Genomic DNA, 18,903 nt, shown 5'->3' with positions numbered 1-18,903 from the left:
AAGGAGTTTTGCATGTGGTAGGCTACAAGCAAATTATTATTTATCTGATGATTATGAATCTAGCCATAGTCAAAGCAGGCTACTGGATAGAATTCTCCAAAGCTCAACCCAAAGTCAGCAAACTGTATTAACTTTATAACTCTCAGACTGATGGGCGTTAGAAAGTTTGCATAGTGTTGTGTTTGGGAACAGTACTTTAAATTTTTAAATCATGTATTACAGTTGAGGGGTTTTTTTTTATCTAAAAGCTGATGTGTGAGCAGGTAAAATGGCAAATGCAGTTTTGTTTTTCTATTGCTTATTGTAAAATAAGCTATATATGGCAAAATTTATTTAATGAACTATATAAATTTGAAGGCTTGCAATTGTGTTATCCAAAGGTTTTTTTAAAAAATCATTTTAGTTTAACTAAAAAAAAAAAAATCAGTGCTGTGTATTTGCAAGTGTTTTGTTGTGCTTAAATGTTAAAGGTATGCTGCTGTGCAAAAATGTGTGTTTTACTGTGTACTTGTGTGAGGTAGAATGGAACTAAACTGGACTGAGTGACTAACTACACTGAACTTTCATGTGATGTGATGTCACTGAACTAAAATGAAATACCAGGTTTTATTTTGAAAACTAAAGGGGGAAGTATAACGTTTAGTTTGACGGTGGACAGCGGAAGTGTCGCGTGACTGACTGGGGTCTTGAACACATCTGGTAAGAAGAATCTTTTTTCTGTATTTTATCCATAAAAACACTCTAGTAAGTTGTTATTTGGCCGGCTTATCCTGGGAAGCGTGTAAAACTGTAAGTTAACCTCTGATTTACCGAGCCTGACCGCCGGCACTCTAAGCAACTCGTCAACTTGATGTTAACGGTCCCCGGCTGGGCTGGTGTTATAATGTCCCCCTGTGGAAACTGGTTGCAGCAACCGCAGAGCCACAGGGAGGACTAAAGTTTGAAACACCAACGTCAGTATAGAGTGGTGTAAACATGTTCAATAGATAATTTCGACAAAATTAAACGAAAAGCTCAATGTAAACTGGTACCTCTATCGAAAACCTATCTGTAGTTAGGTCGTATTTGGTCTATAAATCAAATGCGGTGGGAGAGGATAGGTGAGGTGCAGCGGCGGTAAGGGTTTTAGCTAACCTCCGTTAATGCTAGCTGTCATTTCCGATTACTTTAGGGTTTCCGACTGTAACTACAGTCCCAGTTGAAAATAGATTGAAAAGTGAATTTAACTATGAAAGGTGTGTAACCAAAAGAGGACGTTTAGCCTTTGTCGGCGTTTGACAGCTCACCCTGTCTTTGGTAGTTTGGCTAACGTTAGTGGCACGGAGTCATGCATGCATCATCCGGACCGGCTGAAAGTGTCTTGTGTTTTAGCTTTAAAGCAACAGAACGCATTATATCGTCATCGTAAAAGTGACACATGTCCTGGGAAAAACTGTCACGTGTCTCTAATTGGGCTTCTGAGCTCGACTAGCGAGTTTTACCGACTCTCTTAATTTGACGGGGTAATATTTCGGCGGAAGGGCGGATGCTGCTAGCTGCTTGTAGCTCGACACAGAGGGAGGACATAGTGGATTCCGTTGGGAAGAAGTCTATCATCGCCAGGCGGTTCTCTGGGGATCTCTCTCGGTTGTACGTGTAGGTTAGCGGTGTCACCTCTGGGATGACTCCTCCAAGGTATGTAGCTCGAAGTTGGGATTGTGTCAGAGGATGTTACGTAGTCAAATGATAGGAAATGGTCAAAACTTTCCGGCCACTGCTACCCTTCAGTTTGCCTGGCAAATTAGCTGGCTAGCCCGTTTTTTGCCGTGCAGATAGCATATGTTTGCTCAGTCACATCCACCAGCTGCTGTAACATCTTACTCGATTTACATTTCTCCTTTCCCTTCCAGCCTCCACGCCTCTGTGGATTTAAATTAGCCTGGAATATGAGCAGAAGAAGAAGATAAGCGGCGGCGGCTGGCTTCCTGCGGGATTTTACCCAGGCTCTGTTTTTTGTTGTTTTTCCGTGGACATGCCTGGTCTATGGAGCAAAGCTGAGCAAAGCTAGCTGGCCGACAGTCCGGCTAGCGCAACATTTCCAGGCTTTTGGATGATTGTTTAGCTGAAGAGCTGATTTATTTTGGATCAGCACTACCTCCCCTGCCTGGGTAAGGAGTCAGCATGGGGGAGCCCAGCCTGGACGACTCCAATGTCAAGGTGGCTGTTCGTGTACGGCCCATGAACAGGAGAGGTGAGAGGGTTTCAGTCTGCTCAGATGTGGATTGTTATTGGTACACTGACTCTACAATAGTGCTGGAGATGGAGGCTGCATCTGTCTGCATTGTCTGAATTCTAGGTCAACATGATCCTTTGAGGCTATATTATGCTTTGACTAAATGTCAGATTTTTATTATTATGGATACACCAAAATCAGATTAACACTATTGTACATAGACAATCTCAGGTTTATATGATGCATAGAGTATCACAGGTTAACTATGAACTAACGGTATATCACAATAACACTGTCTCTCGGAGGCTGGCTTGACTTAAGTACTCCCTCTTTAATTTTCTGGGAATGGGATGCCAGTCAGAAATCCCCACCCATTAGTGAAATGAGCTGCAGCAGATTAAAAAAAAAAGGCTGTGGTCTGCCTGGTCTGGATGGCACATGTTCGTACAGTGCTGCCATAGGGTTTCCCTCATGGCTGCGTGCCATCCAGCTAGATTTAAAGCTGCTGTGTGAGATCCACTGTTACAAAGTCTAGACACTTTGGCTACTTTGCTGTCTGACACAGATGCCAATACCTTCTTGACATCATCTGTCACTTGCTGCAACAGTGGGGCAAGTCAGTAGTTTAACAGGATAGCTGTGGGTTGCTGTGATTTAATGAGGACAACATCAATATGTTAGGAAAGCTCTTGTCGGGCATCAGTGCACTTGGTTACAGAGTTATCATTCACTAGAAAGTAAGTTATTCAGTGGTAATGTCTGAACAGGGGCTCTTACTCTTGTTATTGCTGCCTCACTAACATTTCGCCAGCATGCGAGTATCCTCAGTCTACCAATCTTCCCTGGGCTGCTGCGTGTCTACACACTGATACATACCTTGTCCTCAATTTTAGAAAAGTCTGGGTAACAAAGGCACAGTGTTACACAAATCTGTGTGCAAATGCTCCAGGCAATTATATTGCAAATTTTCAGTGCAGCAAACAGTAAAGGATGAATGACCTTTGCTGGTTGATTGCCAAGCCATGTTTTTGCCGTGGGAGACCATGTGTCCCATGAAAGGAGGAGGAGAGCTGCTAAGGCAGAGTGGTTGACCGACAACTGGCAGAGTGATTCACATGTGTGTATCTCTCTCTCTCCTCCCCCTGAGCCAGAGAAGTCGGTCACAAGACCAAGGCAGTGGATCGCCACACTGTTCCCATAGGCAGGGATTTACCATGGACTCTAATGTAGAGAAACTCAGCAGTCATGAGGTTTTTTTCTTAGTGATGGCTCTCTGAAAGGATAGACATTTGATTTGGCCACACAAAATTCCATGTGTTTCTATTTTTGAATATGAATTATGAGTCCATTGACATTAGGTAAGTGAACTATCAAAGTTGTAAATAATTAGATAGAGATAGTTGTTCAGACTGCCATCCCAAATGACATTTTTTGGCATATACAGATTATATATAGATTGATTTTTAAGAAGGCTGGACAGCAAAAAACCACAAGTCAGATTTTTGCAAATTTGCTCCAGACCACATTTGAAAGTGGTTTGAATTGCAGTCCAATTGGATTTCAACAGATGTATCGCAATCTTGATGCTCAAAACTGATTTAAAATTGTCTTTGAACACAACACCCAATGCCAATGTCAAATCCAGAGTGGCGGAAGAGCTGAGCAGATCCATGTTGCTACTAGCAGAGTGCTAAGGAGGACAACCTGAGGGACAACAGTGTGTGAACAGATACCAAAATAAATTGTTAGGAGGGCAAAATGATGGACCTCCATTTCTCATGCTTCCATGTTGGAAAGCCGCATTACCAGTGTTGCCGCCTTATTGACACCTAGAGTATTACCACAGAATCACATGGGGACAGGTTGATGATGTCTGGACACACAAATATGATCTATTTACTTGGAAATAACAGTGTGGACAGTCTGTCTTCAAGATCTGATTTGAGAAACAAATCTAATTTGCCTGCAGTCTTAACCTAGCCAGAGATTGAGAGGCTCAAGGTTAGCTCTGGTGGAATTCAGCTTCAGAGCAGGTACATTGAGATTAATAGAGGTAGAGATTTACAGTAATACATTTCATTGGCCACATCTCATTCAATGGAGAAGTTCCTGATCTTTTCTAGTTGCCCATGTTCATTTCCTGCTTTCAGTGTGAACTCAGTCATTCAGGTTTCTTTTCAACTAACCTCACAGGTACAGGTGATGGCAAGCTGTCTGCCAGATTTACTTGACCACAACACAACCTTTTTTTTTGGGTTCTCCGTCAATTCCAGTGTTAACTTAACTAATACTTTGTGTTTTTGTTTATTTTGAAATAACCATAATTCAAAAGCCAAAAATCAAATTTCAGAAGTTCAGTGAAGCAAAGTTTACCAAAAAGTCTTTTCTGTATACTATTTTCTCCCTGTTGCATTCAAGTTTTTAAGAGAATTAGGCTTCATTACTAGTATCTGTATGTCCAGCTTCACTGGTGCATGATATTAAACATGCAAGACTGTCAGCTCTGTAAACAAATGCCTGCATGTGTGTGTCTTCCATTGCTGAGGAAGAAAAAGCAATTATGATTTTGGTGAAGGGGAACGAGCAGGCAAATTGATGGCTTACTAAAGGCAGTGGGAAAGGGTTTGGAACCAGCAGTGCCACGTTTCCAGTAGTGCCTTTCTGATCCCTGTCTGAATGAAGTTTCTGTCCATATCTACCAGTGTTAATGTGAGAGTTGTACGATTTTTAAATAGCCATATTAGCTCTGAGTGGACACAGAATTCTTCCATCACATGTCAGTTCAGAATAACTGAACCACCCCCAGAAGAATTCCTTTTAATGCTCTTTTCCAGCTGCACATCATTTACTATTCAGGCCTCCATGTATTCCCACACCTTTGAGCTGCTCAGTTCAGGTACAGCTGTTCCCCTGTCTTCTGCTGTGAGGCAGTTGCTTCATGACACAGTAGCAGTAGTTCAGGGAAGAAAGGAATACACATTCGCATTCCTCACTCGAATTTCTCCAGCTGGTGCAGTGATTCAGACCTGCGATACTGAAATAATAAGCGGGCTTCTTTAACCTCGAGGGCACTGTCCCTGTGTATCCCAGGTTGGGGAGAAGAGGTGGTGTAGCTGCCTAGCTGGACAAAGGCAGGAAGGGAGTGAGTCTGAATGAATATTTGCTAACGTTGCGTAATGCTCCATGTTCCCATGGCTGTGGCCCTCGAAGAACAGAGCAACCCCAGGCGTAGCAACGGCAACACTGCAGCCAATGGCTGATGTCGGGGCTGTTGTGCCAAACCTCAGCACCGGTAGCCCAGGGAAGGACCACAGAGAAGGCCAGTGGAAAGTGGGAGCTGGTTATAGAGCAAGGAGAGGCAGATAACAATGGGCACATTTATCCTCATAACCTCACTGCATCACACTTTCCCTTCTGCTAAGCAGGAAGTACAGCTGCAGCAGTAGGGGCACATGGGTAATGTAGGCAACAGCCGAAAAAGAGAGAGAAAGTTCAGCCTCTCTGTCTGTGTCAGTCCCCCTGTTTAACTTTATGTTGTTCTTTCGCTTTCACTGTCATTTTGTCACTCTGTTGGCTCACTCTGCTTTTTTTGCTTTGTGGTGCCCTTGACAGCAGAAGAATTGGAGGGTGATTCAGGTCCTCTGACCTTTGACACCAAGTTTCCATGGCTCTACCCCCGTGTTCCTGCCAGGAACAGCAGTGTTGAGGCTCTCTAAACAGACAGTTTAGCCTCAAATCCCTAATGTTCCTGGTTTGCACAGGCACAGCTAGCTTCTTCTGAGACATAAAACCCCTCAGGTTGGGATTCCTCTATGTATCTCAGGGAGGGAATTGGTGGTAGATTTTGGTGCTGGCTGGGGAGTTAGAGGTGTCTACTTCTGCAGCCACTTTTAGAAAAAGTACCTTTTAAAGTGACTTCTTCATATTCTTTAGTCTACTTGTCATAGCAGCCAGATAAAATGGTAATTTGTATGTTTTTTAGGATAACATGTAAACTCACACAGCATGTTGACTACTTACACAACAGTTAAAAACACTCTTGGCAGAAACAGAGTGGGCAAGCATGGCCAGGTACTGTTTAACAAGGATGCTAAGTGCAACAGCCTTATTGCCAAAGAAATAAGTTATCATCTGGTGAAGTCATCCACATTTAGGAAAGGTTTATTTAAAAATTGCTCCGTCTCCTATATACTGTAACCAACGGTGTACAGAGCTAATAGTCTCTGATTGTTGAGAATCTTGTACCATTTCTTTATATAGAAAAAATGGCACATGTTCAACTGCTGACTTATTCATCATACTGTATGAGCTCATCCCTGCTTTCTTCTGGCTTGGTCAGAAGAAGCAACTGAAGTCATAAAGACCATAAAATGACACAGTAATACTGCTTTAGACGGTTCATGTAGAAGAAAGGAATTGAAACCACAGAATGTTTTTCCTGTCCTAACACATTTGCTGAAGTTCAAAATCCTCACATGCTCTTGCATGCTTGCTTCATAATGGAGAAATAATTATTGACACTCATCAGGAGCATGATTGTGTGTTAAAATGTAGCAGTCTATATGTAAATACTGGGCCAAATGGTGATGGTAAATACAATGATAAGATACAGAGTAAACTAATTCTGAAGTGCAGTTCAGCAGGATGGATGCATGTTTACATGGTAGGCTTGAACCAAGTCATCTAGTTGAAGGACATTATTTATTATCAGTGAGTCTCCTCTGCTGAAGTGTCCTTGAGTAAACACTGATTTGCAAAGAAAGGTGTGCTTTTCTAGCCTTGACCTCTGACCTTCCTGTGGAAGGGGGTAAAATGGAGGAGGATATCCCCACAAGGAGTAACACATGGCGGCAAAGAATCCTGAGTCCCACCTTTATCTTATCAGGTTAAATAGCATGAATTTATCATTGAGTTTTGTTGCCTGCTTTTACAAACAAGCTTCTCGATTGCAGAGAACATCATGTGGGTGATGTTACCTGATCCTGTATTATTGATTAGCCCACAGGCCAAGATGAAGATAGTATTGTCATCAAAAACAAATAGTATTACTGACCTCATCCTAATGATGTTATTATTGTAATTTAACAACCCTTAACAAGATATTTTTATTTTGGTAATAAAGTGTAATGGTGTTGTGTAATAAATTTAAGCAAATGGCCCTAATAAAAGACACAAAGTATTTCAGTGGCTGTGGCCCAAACATTCACCAACAGTAAAAGACTGGTACTCTGCTAGTGGTAAATTTGCCTGCTCTACAAGAAACCTATTGTCATATACCTTTTTTTAAATGCACGACCAGTTCTGCCCAAAACTGGATGCCCAGGACATTCTGGCAGCACCTAGCCTGTGTGTAGACAACCATCATTAAGTCTCAGTGGCAAGACAGATGAATGGAGAGACTTACCAGCCTAGTGAATTTCCAGTGCGGTTCATGTTGTTATTTTCCAATGCTTCTGCTGGTTACTTTCACGGCAAGCCTTCTATTAGACGGTTATATGACTGACTCAGCTATGAAAACAATATGATACGTAGTGCGTTATACTAAGAACATGTGAAATATCTATTAAAAGTTACCAAAAAGAGATCAGAGATTTGCTCTGTACTCATGCATTCATTGCATCTACAAGTAAAGCACTTAATGTCTGATGGAACAGTGAAACTGTAGTTGGTAAAACTAAAACTACAACCTTGATGAAGTACCCTCAGTGTGTAGCTACATGATATGCTGACTTGTGCAGCCGATCAAATACCTGAGTGGACAAAACGTGAGGACCACTCTCTATGCTGAGTTGGAAATGGCCAGTTGGTGTTCTGAAGGCCAAGTGTTGCGTCATGACACAAACAGGCCAGGGTCAGCATGGGAGGTCCTTAGTCGTGTGCATGTATGCATGTGAGAGGGAGGGAGAGAAACCTGTACAAGTCCTGATGTATTGATTAGCTTAATGCTCACTCCAAGGTAAAAGGTCATTTTCTGTGTTGGCGTTTCCCGGCCTACTCGCACATTGTTTGAAGTTAATGTTCCACAGGAAGCGACTGTGCTAAATAGCCATTTAACTTGTGCTCTATTGAAACCATTAAGGAACACTATAGAAACTTTTTGTTGTGGGGTTTAGTGCTTCGGCTGAAACACTATGTGTTGTCTGATCCACAGAAAAGGAACTAAACACTAAATGTGTTGTGGAGATGGCGAAGAACCAGACCATCCTCCATCCTGGCGGAGCTAACCTGGGCAAAGGAGACCCCAGGTACGTTTTTCAGAAGTTTGACTACATTTTGTGTCCACAGCAACGATTTACGCTCATCACACATATCTGTTTAACAACTTATTGCCTGTTAATGTACAAATGTTCACCCTCCTTTGATTCTTTTTTCATGAGGGGTACAGTATAGTACAATATACACTGATCAGGCAAAACATTAAAACCATTGGTGGGTAAGTTAATAATATTGATCATCTCACTGCAATGCAATGTTCTACTGGAAAACCTTGGGTCCTGGCATCCATGTGGATGCAACTTGATGCACTCCACCCACCCAACACCATTGCAGATCAAGGACCCCCTCATGGCGACAGGATGTCCCAAAATATTATAAGGAATAGCCTGAGGATATGACAAAGAGCTCAAGGCATTCACCTCGTCTCAAATTCCCCAAATCCCTATCTGAACAATGATTTGGGATGTGGTGGTACCTCAGAGGTACGACAATCCACGGTAGGGCCTCCTTGGATCAGACCTGGCTCTGACCTGTTGGTATCATGGACACAGGACCTCTGGGGGATGTCTTGTGGTTTCTGGCACCAGGGTGTTGGCAGTAGATCCTTTGAGTCCTTTGGGTTGTGAGGTGGGTTACCAGCACATCCCACAGACACTCGATCAGATTAGGATCTGGGGAGTTTGGAGGCCAAGTCAACGCCTTGAGCTTTTTGTCACGTTCCATAGGCCATTTCTAAGCAGTGTTTATAGTGTGGTATGGTACATTGTTCTGCTGGGGGAGGTCACCCCCATCAGAGAGGGCCATTGCCATTAGACGGTGTTGGTTGTCTGCAATGGTGTTTAGGTGGGTGGAGCGCATCAAGTGGTATCCACATGAATGTCAGGACCCAACAGCTCCCAGCAGAACATTGCATTGTAACAGGATGGTCAATGTTATTTACTTATTTACAAAACTGTTCAAGACTAACAATATTGAGATGTGAAGCAAAGACACTGTGTGAGGTGGCACAGGTGCATGCAGGTGTTCTGAAAACAACAGAAAGTTACTTATCGTAGTTTCTCCAGCGTATCAGCACGCACAGCTCATGGAAGCGCTTATGGTACTTTAAAACTCTCATCGTCCAGTTCCTGCGATTTGCATAAAATTTTCATAGTTTAGTCAAATCTAAAAACACAGACATGTTACACATTTCTTTGGATCCTGTATGACTTGAACTTTCTGATGATATGATTATCTCTAATGATATGTTCATAGCAAATAAACATTTATCAATCCACCTCAGATTCATGGAAAAAAAGACATTACCTAAACAACATTATGTCTTGAAAGTTTCAAAGTAATCCAGTCATAGTTGTCTGAACATCCACTGGTGCATTGCAAACAGGAACTACTCATAGCTTTGGCATACTTTTAATGGTGTCAATACAGTAAGTACTCTCAGCCATGGAACTCTGCAGCTTCTTATGAGCTGTTACAAGCCCTTTTCTATTGCCCTCACACAGACACTTGAGTTTTAGGCGGATTTGCACCTATGCTTTTTTTCTTCTATTCTTACTGTGGTCTGAGTGATATTCATTGCCTTGGAAATTTTCTTGTATCTTTTCCCTGATCGCTACTTTTAAAGGCTGATCTCAGAATTGTTTGGAATGTTCTTTGTCGTCATGATATAGTTTTTTGGCAGGAAGCTGACTAACCAGCTGCTGGGCCTCATAGAGACAGGTGTAATTCAGCTCAACTCACTTGTTTTCCTCCTCTTGGTTTTTACTCTGCTTCCATCCTGTTATCCAGCTGCTGTTTGTAGGTAAAGCTGAATAGTGCTTGGAGTCTTGAGTGCCTCTGAGGCATTAGGAGGTGTTGGGTTTGGTTGCATCGGGCAGAGCAGAAGCGTTTTGCTGCATGTACATGCAGTGTATGTGCATGTGTGTATGTGTGTGCATTGTCAGGGAGGTGTTTGAGTGAGGGAATGTTGCAGTAGTAGTCAGACCTAGCAAACTGTTGCGAATGTAACACCCAGAGGACTAACTCAAGTTAAACAACTCATCTGTAATGAAAAAGCTGTCATACTTACATCTGCTTAATTTAATTATGTAATGGTACAAAATTGGCCAGTAGGCCATGCTTAATAACCCACCCGCCATCTTGGAGGAAGCCAGCTGTGTCGGAAGAAAGATCTCCTTGTGATTGGGGGAGCTGACTGCAGATTGCCAGATCAGAAGTAGTGAATAAGGCTTGCCTCAGACGACAGCAGCAGCATGTGTGTCTGTGTGTGTGTCAGAGGTGCCTGGAGAAAGACAGCAGCAGCTAGACAGAGGCAGACAGAGACAATTATACATAAAAAGACAGACTCCACTCCGCTCTTCTCTTCCCTCACTCCGTCGGGTCGTAACTCCCACTGCCTGGCTTCCTCCCTTTTTCTCAGCTCTTCCGTTTCTGTGGCAACACAGGGGGAGGTTAACTCCGGGTCGCCGCTGGTGACCGTGAAGCCCCTTCCTTGAGCAAGGAGACGATGGAAGAGGGGGAAAACCACTCATTTACTCGAGCATCTGTCGACCATAAACTTTCCCCAGTGACTTTTATGGAGGACTAAACAAGAGCAGGGCTGTAGTTTCTCTCTCCGTCTCTCGGTGACAAAGGAGCGAGGAATCAGCAGGAGGATGGGATGACTGACTGCTGCCGTCAGCGTGCAGATGCTATTTTCATTTTGTTTGTTTGTTTTTCATTTTCCCATTTGCATACCATTTACAGTGGATGATAGTCTTCTACTTAGCATTGTACCTGTTGTTAAATAGGCAAGGAAGACTGGAGTGTGTGTGTGAAGGAAGTGTGCCATAAAGTTAGGATGTTGCAGGTGCATGGTGTTTGCTTAGCTAAGTGTGTTACCAACCCTTGTTTAAAACTGGGAAGACTATCTGCAGAAGATAACATAAAAACAAAAGTGCAGTTTCCTGACTGAATCCAAACTCTTGCACACACTTAGGTGGTGTAATATCTGCAAAAACAACAGACACTTTAATTAAGAAGATGCCTACATTTAACTGGATTCTCAGGTTATTAAACCACCAAAATGTGTGGATTTGAAAGATAGGTGTTCTTTAGCCCCAAGACGGCAGTCTCTTAACAGAAAACAAGGTATTCAATATACAGCACTTTAGATGAACAATGAGCAAAGGAAGGATTGTTGTTGAAGACTGTTGTTTAATTTAGATTTTCAGGCCCAGGCAGGTCCATAATGTTACATGTATTATGTCCCCTGTTTTGTTCTGTTGCCATGAACCATTTGCCACTATTCTCTACCATCTCAAATGCACTTAAATTTTGTGGTATTCATTTGACTCTACTGTATCTCCCACTTGCCAACAACAGAGAGCTGCATCTTTACTCACTTCCAGGATAGCCCTCTGATCCTCCCTTCCATTAGCGTATTTCTACTTTGATTTGCTTTCAGTTTCTCTCATTGATTGGTAGGCATCTGTAAATGGATATTTACCAAGGTCCTTGGTAGTAAAGTGTGAACACCTTGTAATTCTTGCAAAGGTGTGAAAACAGTTTTTTTAAGCAATAAATTGCTAAAGAGCTCCACTACAGCTGAGTTTTGCGGCAAAACCATTGTGCGGAGCAGAAGCTAGCCTGAAGATGGGGCAGGGCATTGGCTCTTTATACAAATGTGCTGTAGGAAAAATGTCCTGGCTCAGAGGTCATGTAGCCCTGCCAAAAAGATGAAGCAAATATTCCTGGCAAAAAATAAGAGTCATTTTGCTAACACAACTTTTGCTAAAGGGTGACATTGTCTCCAGCGAGGCGCTGAAGGGGCCGATCAAATACATGGAAGTGCACATTTCTTTGTAATGTGAAGGTCGTATTTGTACAGTTTATCTTGTGATAGTCTAGATAAAAGATAAAATAATTACAGCTGAGATGACATTCCAGAGTTGTAAAATCCTTTCCATTAGTAGGTTTGCAGCGATATACCAGTTTCAAGGTGTAGCATGATATAAAAGTTTACCATTATCACACTGTGTACATTTGCTTTTCTAGCTGGATGGATAATCTCCCCTTTTTTTTTTTACTTATTTTCAAAGGGGAGACTTATTACACATACTTCCATTAACAAAATTGTTTCAATTTCATTCCTTTAAGGGTCATTCTGACTGATAATAATATTAATTCTGTAATAGTAATATAGTGAAACTATTTTTGAGACAGTCACCATACAGTGAAAATCTTATACTATTGCAACCCTATCTATGCATTAACAAACCCCTATGCAGTGTCTTGTTATCTCATAAGCCTTCAAATCCACAGATCTGTTACTCAAACTGAAGTTCCTGGATTGTATTTAATGTCTCATGAGTACATGATGCAACACAGCATCTGGCATTCTTTTCACGCCCGTTGTGATGCTATGAAACTTCTCTGTTCTCCGGTTTTATGGGATCTTTACCTGTGACGTCTTCAGCAATAGACTCCTAATCTCTCCAGTCTGTCATAAAGTTTTAAAAATTGTCTGCACCAGTGTTTTGGGGGTTGCTGCTGAAGCTAAGGATTAATTCTGTTTAAATATAGATTAAGGGTTTTATCTCGGGCTGTCAGAAACGGTTTCCCATCCACTTCATTGGTAAAAGCTGTTGGGGTTGATCTGATATCTGTGCACTAAATGGTTCACAGCAGCTGGGAAGTAGAACTTTCATTTGTAAATGTTGACTGTCTTTGCTGTAGAGCTTACTCCTGGTTAGTAAGTGCACTTAGACAAACTGAGAAATTGCTAGATTATAACTCTGGCTGCATGCCCTACAGCCAATACATTAGCACCAACCTGTTTTTTGAGTTTGGAAAATAGCACCCATTTATTTTAAATCGAAGCTGTTCCTCTCCTCTTCTAATAACAAGGCTGGGAAATTATCCAAACAGGGCAAAATTCTTGTTAATTACTTGTTGAAGCCTAACTTGACAGACATAACGTCATGTTGACCAGTGTTTTTTCTTACTGGATTATGGTCACTTCGTACTTGGTTTATGTAAACTGATACAGGTGTCAGCAGATTAAAAATGCAAGGCAAGAGACCTTTGAAAGGCGTGCATTATCAAGTTATAACTCAGTGTCACCATGTTCTTAACATTGAATATACATACTGTATGTTTTAGGCCTCTTGTGGCTCTCTTGCCTACTTCACATTTTCTTGCAAAACTTAGAAATGGCCGTCTTGTCCACTGGGAGAGAAACAGCCACCCATCACTTAAAGTGGACAAGGCCATGTACAGGATTTGTTAAATAGTGAGCCTTTAACAACCCTGACACACAATTGACCTTGTCGAGCCAGTGTGTAGACCTACTCATTGCCATTCTACCCCATGCTGTTATATTACAATAAGTCATGAGCTGCAAAACAAATTAATCTGTGAATTCTAGTTATTATTTTGATAAAATTAAGTTATTAGATTGTTAATATGAGTTCTATTAAACACCCACCTTATCTACTGAAACTCAAAGTTCCTTCCTCAAGCAGAAAAAAGATAAAGTGTTCTAACAAAATTTTAATTTTAATTCTAAATGAATAAAACTTTTAACTTAGGACTGACATTACGTTCTGTGGTTTACCTGATCAAAACATCCACAGACTATTTCTGAACCCCCCCCCCCCCCCACATGAATAATTTGAAAGGACCTCACATGGAGGTCATTTCCTTTCCTTTTTTCTTTTTTTTTCCTTCACTCCTTAGTTGTCAGTTGTGTGTTCTGCTTGTGTGTCTGATTCAGTTTTTCCACCGGCAGTGCTCACTGGGCAGAGAGACTTAAGTTCCTCACGCTGCCACCCTGAGTGAGTCACTGCGGTGGTGACATTAATCTTGTTTTATGAAGTTTGAGTATTTTGCTTTCTGAAATCACTGCTTATAGGGTATCATCAAGGAAGCATTAATGCCATGATGTACTAGCTCTCTGTGTTCTTTTACATATTTTTTTTCTGTCTGGTACTGGCAATTTTACCTTGTATACATTTTATATTATGTCCCATCTGCTTTTGCACCTGCCCTTTCTGATTCACTTTGCAACCACCAGGGATGTCCTGACCTCTGGAGTTTGAACTGCAGGGCCAGGGCACCTTGTACTGGTCTGTCTGATAAGCAGACGGCTAACCTCCCTGCAGCTGTGTAGTCAGACACTCCAGTTTGCATGATGACCAGAGGCTGTTTGCATTGGCTTGGTGAAGCTGGATGTTGACACACTTTGACAACGATCTGTCTCCTGTCGGACATCACCGAGGCACACACCAGTGGCTTGGTTTCCAAGGCGATATACAAAAGAGATTGTGTGGCCCCATATTTTGGAATGATTTGTGTGTGTCAGTGGGTATTGTATGTGTGTCTGGTGTTATTGGGTCTGCTAATATCTGTTTTGGACATGAAGGATCTACAGTTTATGTGTTATTATAGAAAGGTGGTGTTTTGATGCAGGGTAAGGCAAAGTGCGTAAATAGTCCAGCCTGGGCATGTGATGGTGGGAGTTTCTAACAGACCACTAACATAATGACAGGGTTACAAATTAAGGAAAGAGGATGTCATTCATCCACAGGCCACACGGGCTCATTTTCCCCACAATTTTCCCATTTCAGACCACTTGGCCAGGGATCAGGCAGGACTTTGGGTAGTTAATACCACTGAGTGAAAAAAATCAATTTAGGAAATCTGAATTTTTGAAATATATAAACGTATAGCGAACACTTTGCAGCATATGCTTTTAACAGCAACAGTGTGTAGTGCGTTCAAGTGCTGGTGGTAGCTCAAGCATCTGAGACTTGCCTAACAACATCACATTCACAAACTCTTTATCAGAAAATCAGAGCCATAGGAGAGAGGTTGGTGCATTAAAACGATTGCTGTTCGCAGCCCATTGGATATTGAACTCTCCATAAATACATCACCATGGGGATAAACTGACTTTGTCTGGGCTATAGGAAGGAGATGCTGACTTAAAATAAACACATCAGTATGGTGGCAGACCATAAACCAAAGTAAATGTGATCGGAGTTGGAGTCAACATTAAGCCTGAAGAGTTAAAGAGTGACACCAGTGAAGTGGAAACAATAAATTTACCATTCTTTAGCTGTGTAGTAGCTCCAGAGGGAAGGACAAGAGCAGACACAGTGCAGTGGTCTATCTCTTAAATAGTCACCACTGTCCATGTGGTGTGTCCTTCCAACAATGCATCATCAGACAGCAGCATTATATCCAAATATGCAGATTTCCCTACTTGTAAGGTTGAACCCAGACTGTGTGAGATGGAATGAATGTATGGAATTAGCATTGAGCTCAGGTTCGACGAGGGATAGGAAAACATTGTGTACTGTATGGCTCGGGCCTGAGTATCCAGGGCCTGACTGAGGACTGAAATTTGACTGATTTTAATGGCAAGAAAATGTATTACTTACATGTGAACTGGTTCACTGTCTGTGATGGAGAGATGCTAAACATTAACCACGCAAGCCAGTATTTTCCAGGTCAACTTTGCTGTTAAATGTCTGTGAAGAGCATGAAGGCTAGCATGAGACAGCATTACTATCCTGAGGTCCAGTTATGTCATCACATTGATAGAAAGTCAAATGAATAAGGTTTCTGTGTGATGCAAGGGCTTAATGTCAAGACATATTCATATTTGCTCCACTTGCCACAAGCTTGGCGTGGTCAAAATCGATCAGTGAAGGAACTATTAATAAATATATGTTTGTTTTACTGACCTTTTCAGAGGAATTGTCTTGAGCTTAGTACTTTTCAGGTTTTATTGTCAATCGAGATTTCAAATAAATATGTTAGCCATTCAGTTAAGCCGTAGACTGTATGATGTATTATCTTATGCATATAGTTGGCTTTATTCAGAGGTTTCCTCCTTGACACCAATGGGCAAAGAGAAGAGAAAGTAAAAGGAAAATGGCAGACTATATTGCTGATATATATTGCATCAGAAGTTTGCACTGCCTGAAGTTGATTGTCCTAATAAAAAGACTTCAAGACAAATTGCCATAAAGCAACAGGTACACATACCACATATTTACAGTAAATAACATAAATGCAAGTGAAAGATAACCGCCTGCCAGAGCCTCAGACTGTGTAAATAAAACCAGCCTCAGACTGGGTGGTGAAACATGGCCTCTTTGACATGGCAGTAAATTTGATTTCAACAGTTAACATCCATAGGCTGCTAGAACACAGCACTTTATATTTGTTAAGTGATACAGCACCTACACAGTGATTGCTATAATCCACATTATGTCCTCTTGGACATACAGCTTGTATGCATGTAGCATCTAGCAGGATATGCTCAGGCTGTCGTCCGTATTATCATTTTCACAGTATGTGGGGAACTATTGTCCTATACAGTGTTATTCAGTGTGCTGAACTGAAGTAGCCTGTTACATGTCCTGTAGTCCTGTGCCATCAGTATATGCTGTGTTACACTGACGCTGTTTCTGCTTCAGCTTAACATTCCAGTCTCAGGCCCAGCCTCTTTCCTCCCTGACGCCCCTGGCTACCTTCAGCCTCCTTTCCATCCTCCATTCCTCAATCCTCCCTACACAGCCATGGATGGTACAGTCCCGGAGAGAAAAAAAAAGAATGCAAGAACAGTAGAGAAAGAGGAGGGGGGGAGCAACCATGCATTAAGTTATTTTTTAAATGACGGTGATCAGAGCAGAGGAGCAGGCCGAAGGGAGGAGGGACGAATAGAAGTATTCGAGGACCGAGGGAGGCGGGCTCATGGCTCTCCTGACTGCCTCATTCTCAGATCTCATTGGTCAGGGTGGCCCCTAGCTTCGTTAATGGGCGTTTGAGTGCAAGACATGGGTGACCCTTCTCGCCTGCAGCTTTTGAAGCAACCATGACAGCTGTCATCACTGTGTACGTCAAAACCTGCCAGACCGATTTCAACCCTAAAGTGCTTGGAGATATGACTGTGGTAGGCATGTAGGATGCTCTAAAAGTCCCTGTGGGGAGCATTCAGATGAAGAAGAATGTTGGAGAATCAGGGAGTCACACAATTTAACATCAGCAAGCCTTTAAATTAATACAAGTCAGTGAACCCCCCACCCCCCCAACCACTCCTACAGTCCTCAGGTCCTGTGGAGCCAAAAACTATTCTATATAAATGTAAGCACATTGTAGAAGATGACCTGATTGTATCCTGGCTTGAGGAGAGCTGCTGAGATCAGTGAGGCTTCAGATAGGAAATACTCTGCATGCATTTCTCTCAGAATGCAGCATGTCAGCATTGGAACGTCAGTGAAATATTAAGTGTTACAGATTGGACTGGATGCTGACTGGTTTGTGCAAGAACTGCAGCTTTGGCGTCTTGTAAAGAATGTGCATGAGTAAAAGGAAACAGGTGTGCGAGTGTATTGTGAGTGTGTTCGTAAACGTCTATGTGTATGAGAGCTAGTTGGAGACATTTAGAATGAGGACATGTCTGTAATGTATTTTATAGTTTAGGGCTCAGGTTCAAGGTTAGATAGGTCGGGCATTTAGCGCAGATGGTGAGCATTACTGAGAAACAGAATGAATATAGTTGAAGGTCTTCATAAGGATAGAAATGTGTGGGTGTGAAACGCTATTAGTCTCTTACCTCTGGCCTCATCATCTGACTTAACGCAGCTCTCTGATTGACAGCTGCCCTCACCCTGTGGGCGGAGCCAGCACAACACAGATGGAGGAGTAAGATTGACTAGGCTTTGCCTGTAGTGAGGCAGCTCAGATGAGAAGAGAGACAACAGAGTATCAGATTTTTTTAGTTTCTGGAGAATCTGTTTTCACAGAAACACCAAAAAGGAGATGATTTTATAAAATAAAGAAATTCACTAGGGCAAATGCAGGAGTTAGTGGCAATGAGACTGCCAGTGTTTTGGATTCTGTTCCCTTAGGGACCACCAGTCCTAATGTTGTCATATTACAGTAAGCCTATTTGAGTAAAGCGCCTACCAAATGGCTGATGTTAATGCCACAATGACAGTTGTCACTTCATAATCACAGGAAATCATGTCACTGAGTTTTAATCCAATTTACTAAGAATTGACACAACATTTTCTGAAGTAAATGTTTGGCTCATGTGACAATGGCTTGAAAATACTGTAACAAAATGTTCCTTCAACGTCATCTTTTTTTTTTTTTTTTTTTGCTACCATCTACATGCTTGAAGCTGCTCTTTTACAGAGTGGCAGGCTACTTTTCTTAAGCTCAGATTTAAGTGTTGCTCCGTTAAGATATAGTCCATGGAATATGTTATGATAATCATCAAAATCATAAGGGTGTTAACTTTAAATATTGATGTGTCAAAATAGAGATAACTGACCAGCATTCGTCTTTGTCTTGCTGAATTAAGCTAATATCACCCTATTTATTGTCCTCATTTAACACATGCAGCCCATCTTACATGTCTAGGAGGCAAAGCAGATGCTGTGTTTTGAATCAGGTTGTTGCAAAGCTTGGCAGCAGAA

The 18,903-nt window shown here is 41.9% G+C and overlaps 1 protein-coding gene across 3 annotated transcripts in view; it reads left to right on the top strand.

Annotated features, from left to right (window-relative positions):
* The first annotated feature begins 648 nt into the window (after window positions 1-648).
* The window catches only part of kif13ba (kinesin family member 13Ba), a 50,047-nt gene continuing 31,792 nt past the window's right edge, over window positions 649-18,903 (top strand). For 2 of the 3 annotated variants that reach the window (XM_049593910.1, XM_049593897.1), the window contains exons 1-3: window positions 1,552-1,674; window positions 1,890-2,230; window positions 8,364-8,457. In XM_049593910.1, coding sequence (XP_049449867.1) covers window positions 2,161-2,230; window positions 8,364-8,457 — 164 coding nt within the window. In that variant the 5' untranslated portion in view covers window positions 1,552-1,674; window positions 1,890-2,160. Of the gene's footprint in view, window positions 700-1,551; window positions 1,675-1,889; window positions 2,231-8,363; window positions 8,458-18,903 lie in introns of those variants that run through there. The other variant, XM_049593904.1, reaches the window with a different exon arrangement.

This window comes from Epinephelus fuscoguttatus, linkage group LG2 (genome assembly GCF_011397635.1).
Source record: "Epinephelus fuscoguttatus linkage group LG2, E.fuscoguttatus.final_Chr_v1".
NCBI lineage: Eukaryota > Metazoa > Chordata > Actinopteri > Perciformes > Serranidae > Epinephelus > Epinephelus fuscoguttatus.
Note: the sequence above shows the minus strand (reverse complement) of the source record. Positions and strands in the feature narration are given on the sequence as shown.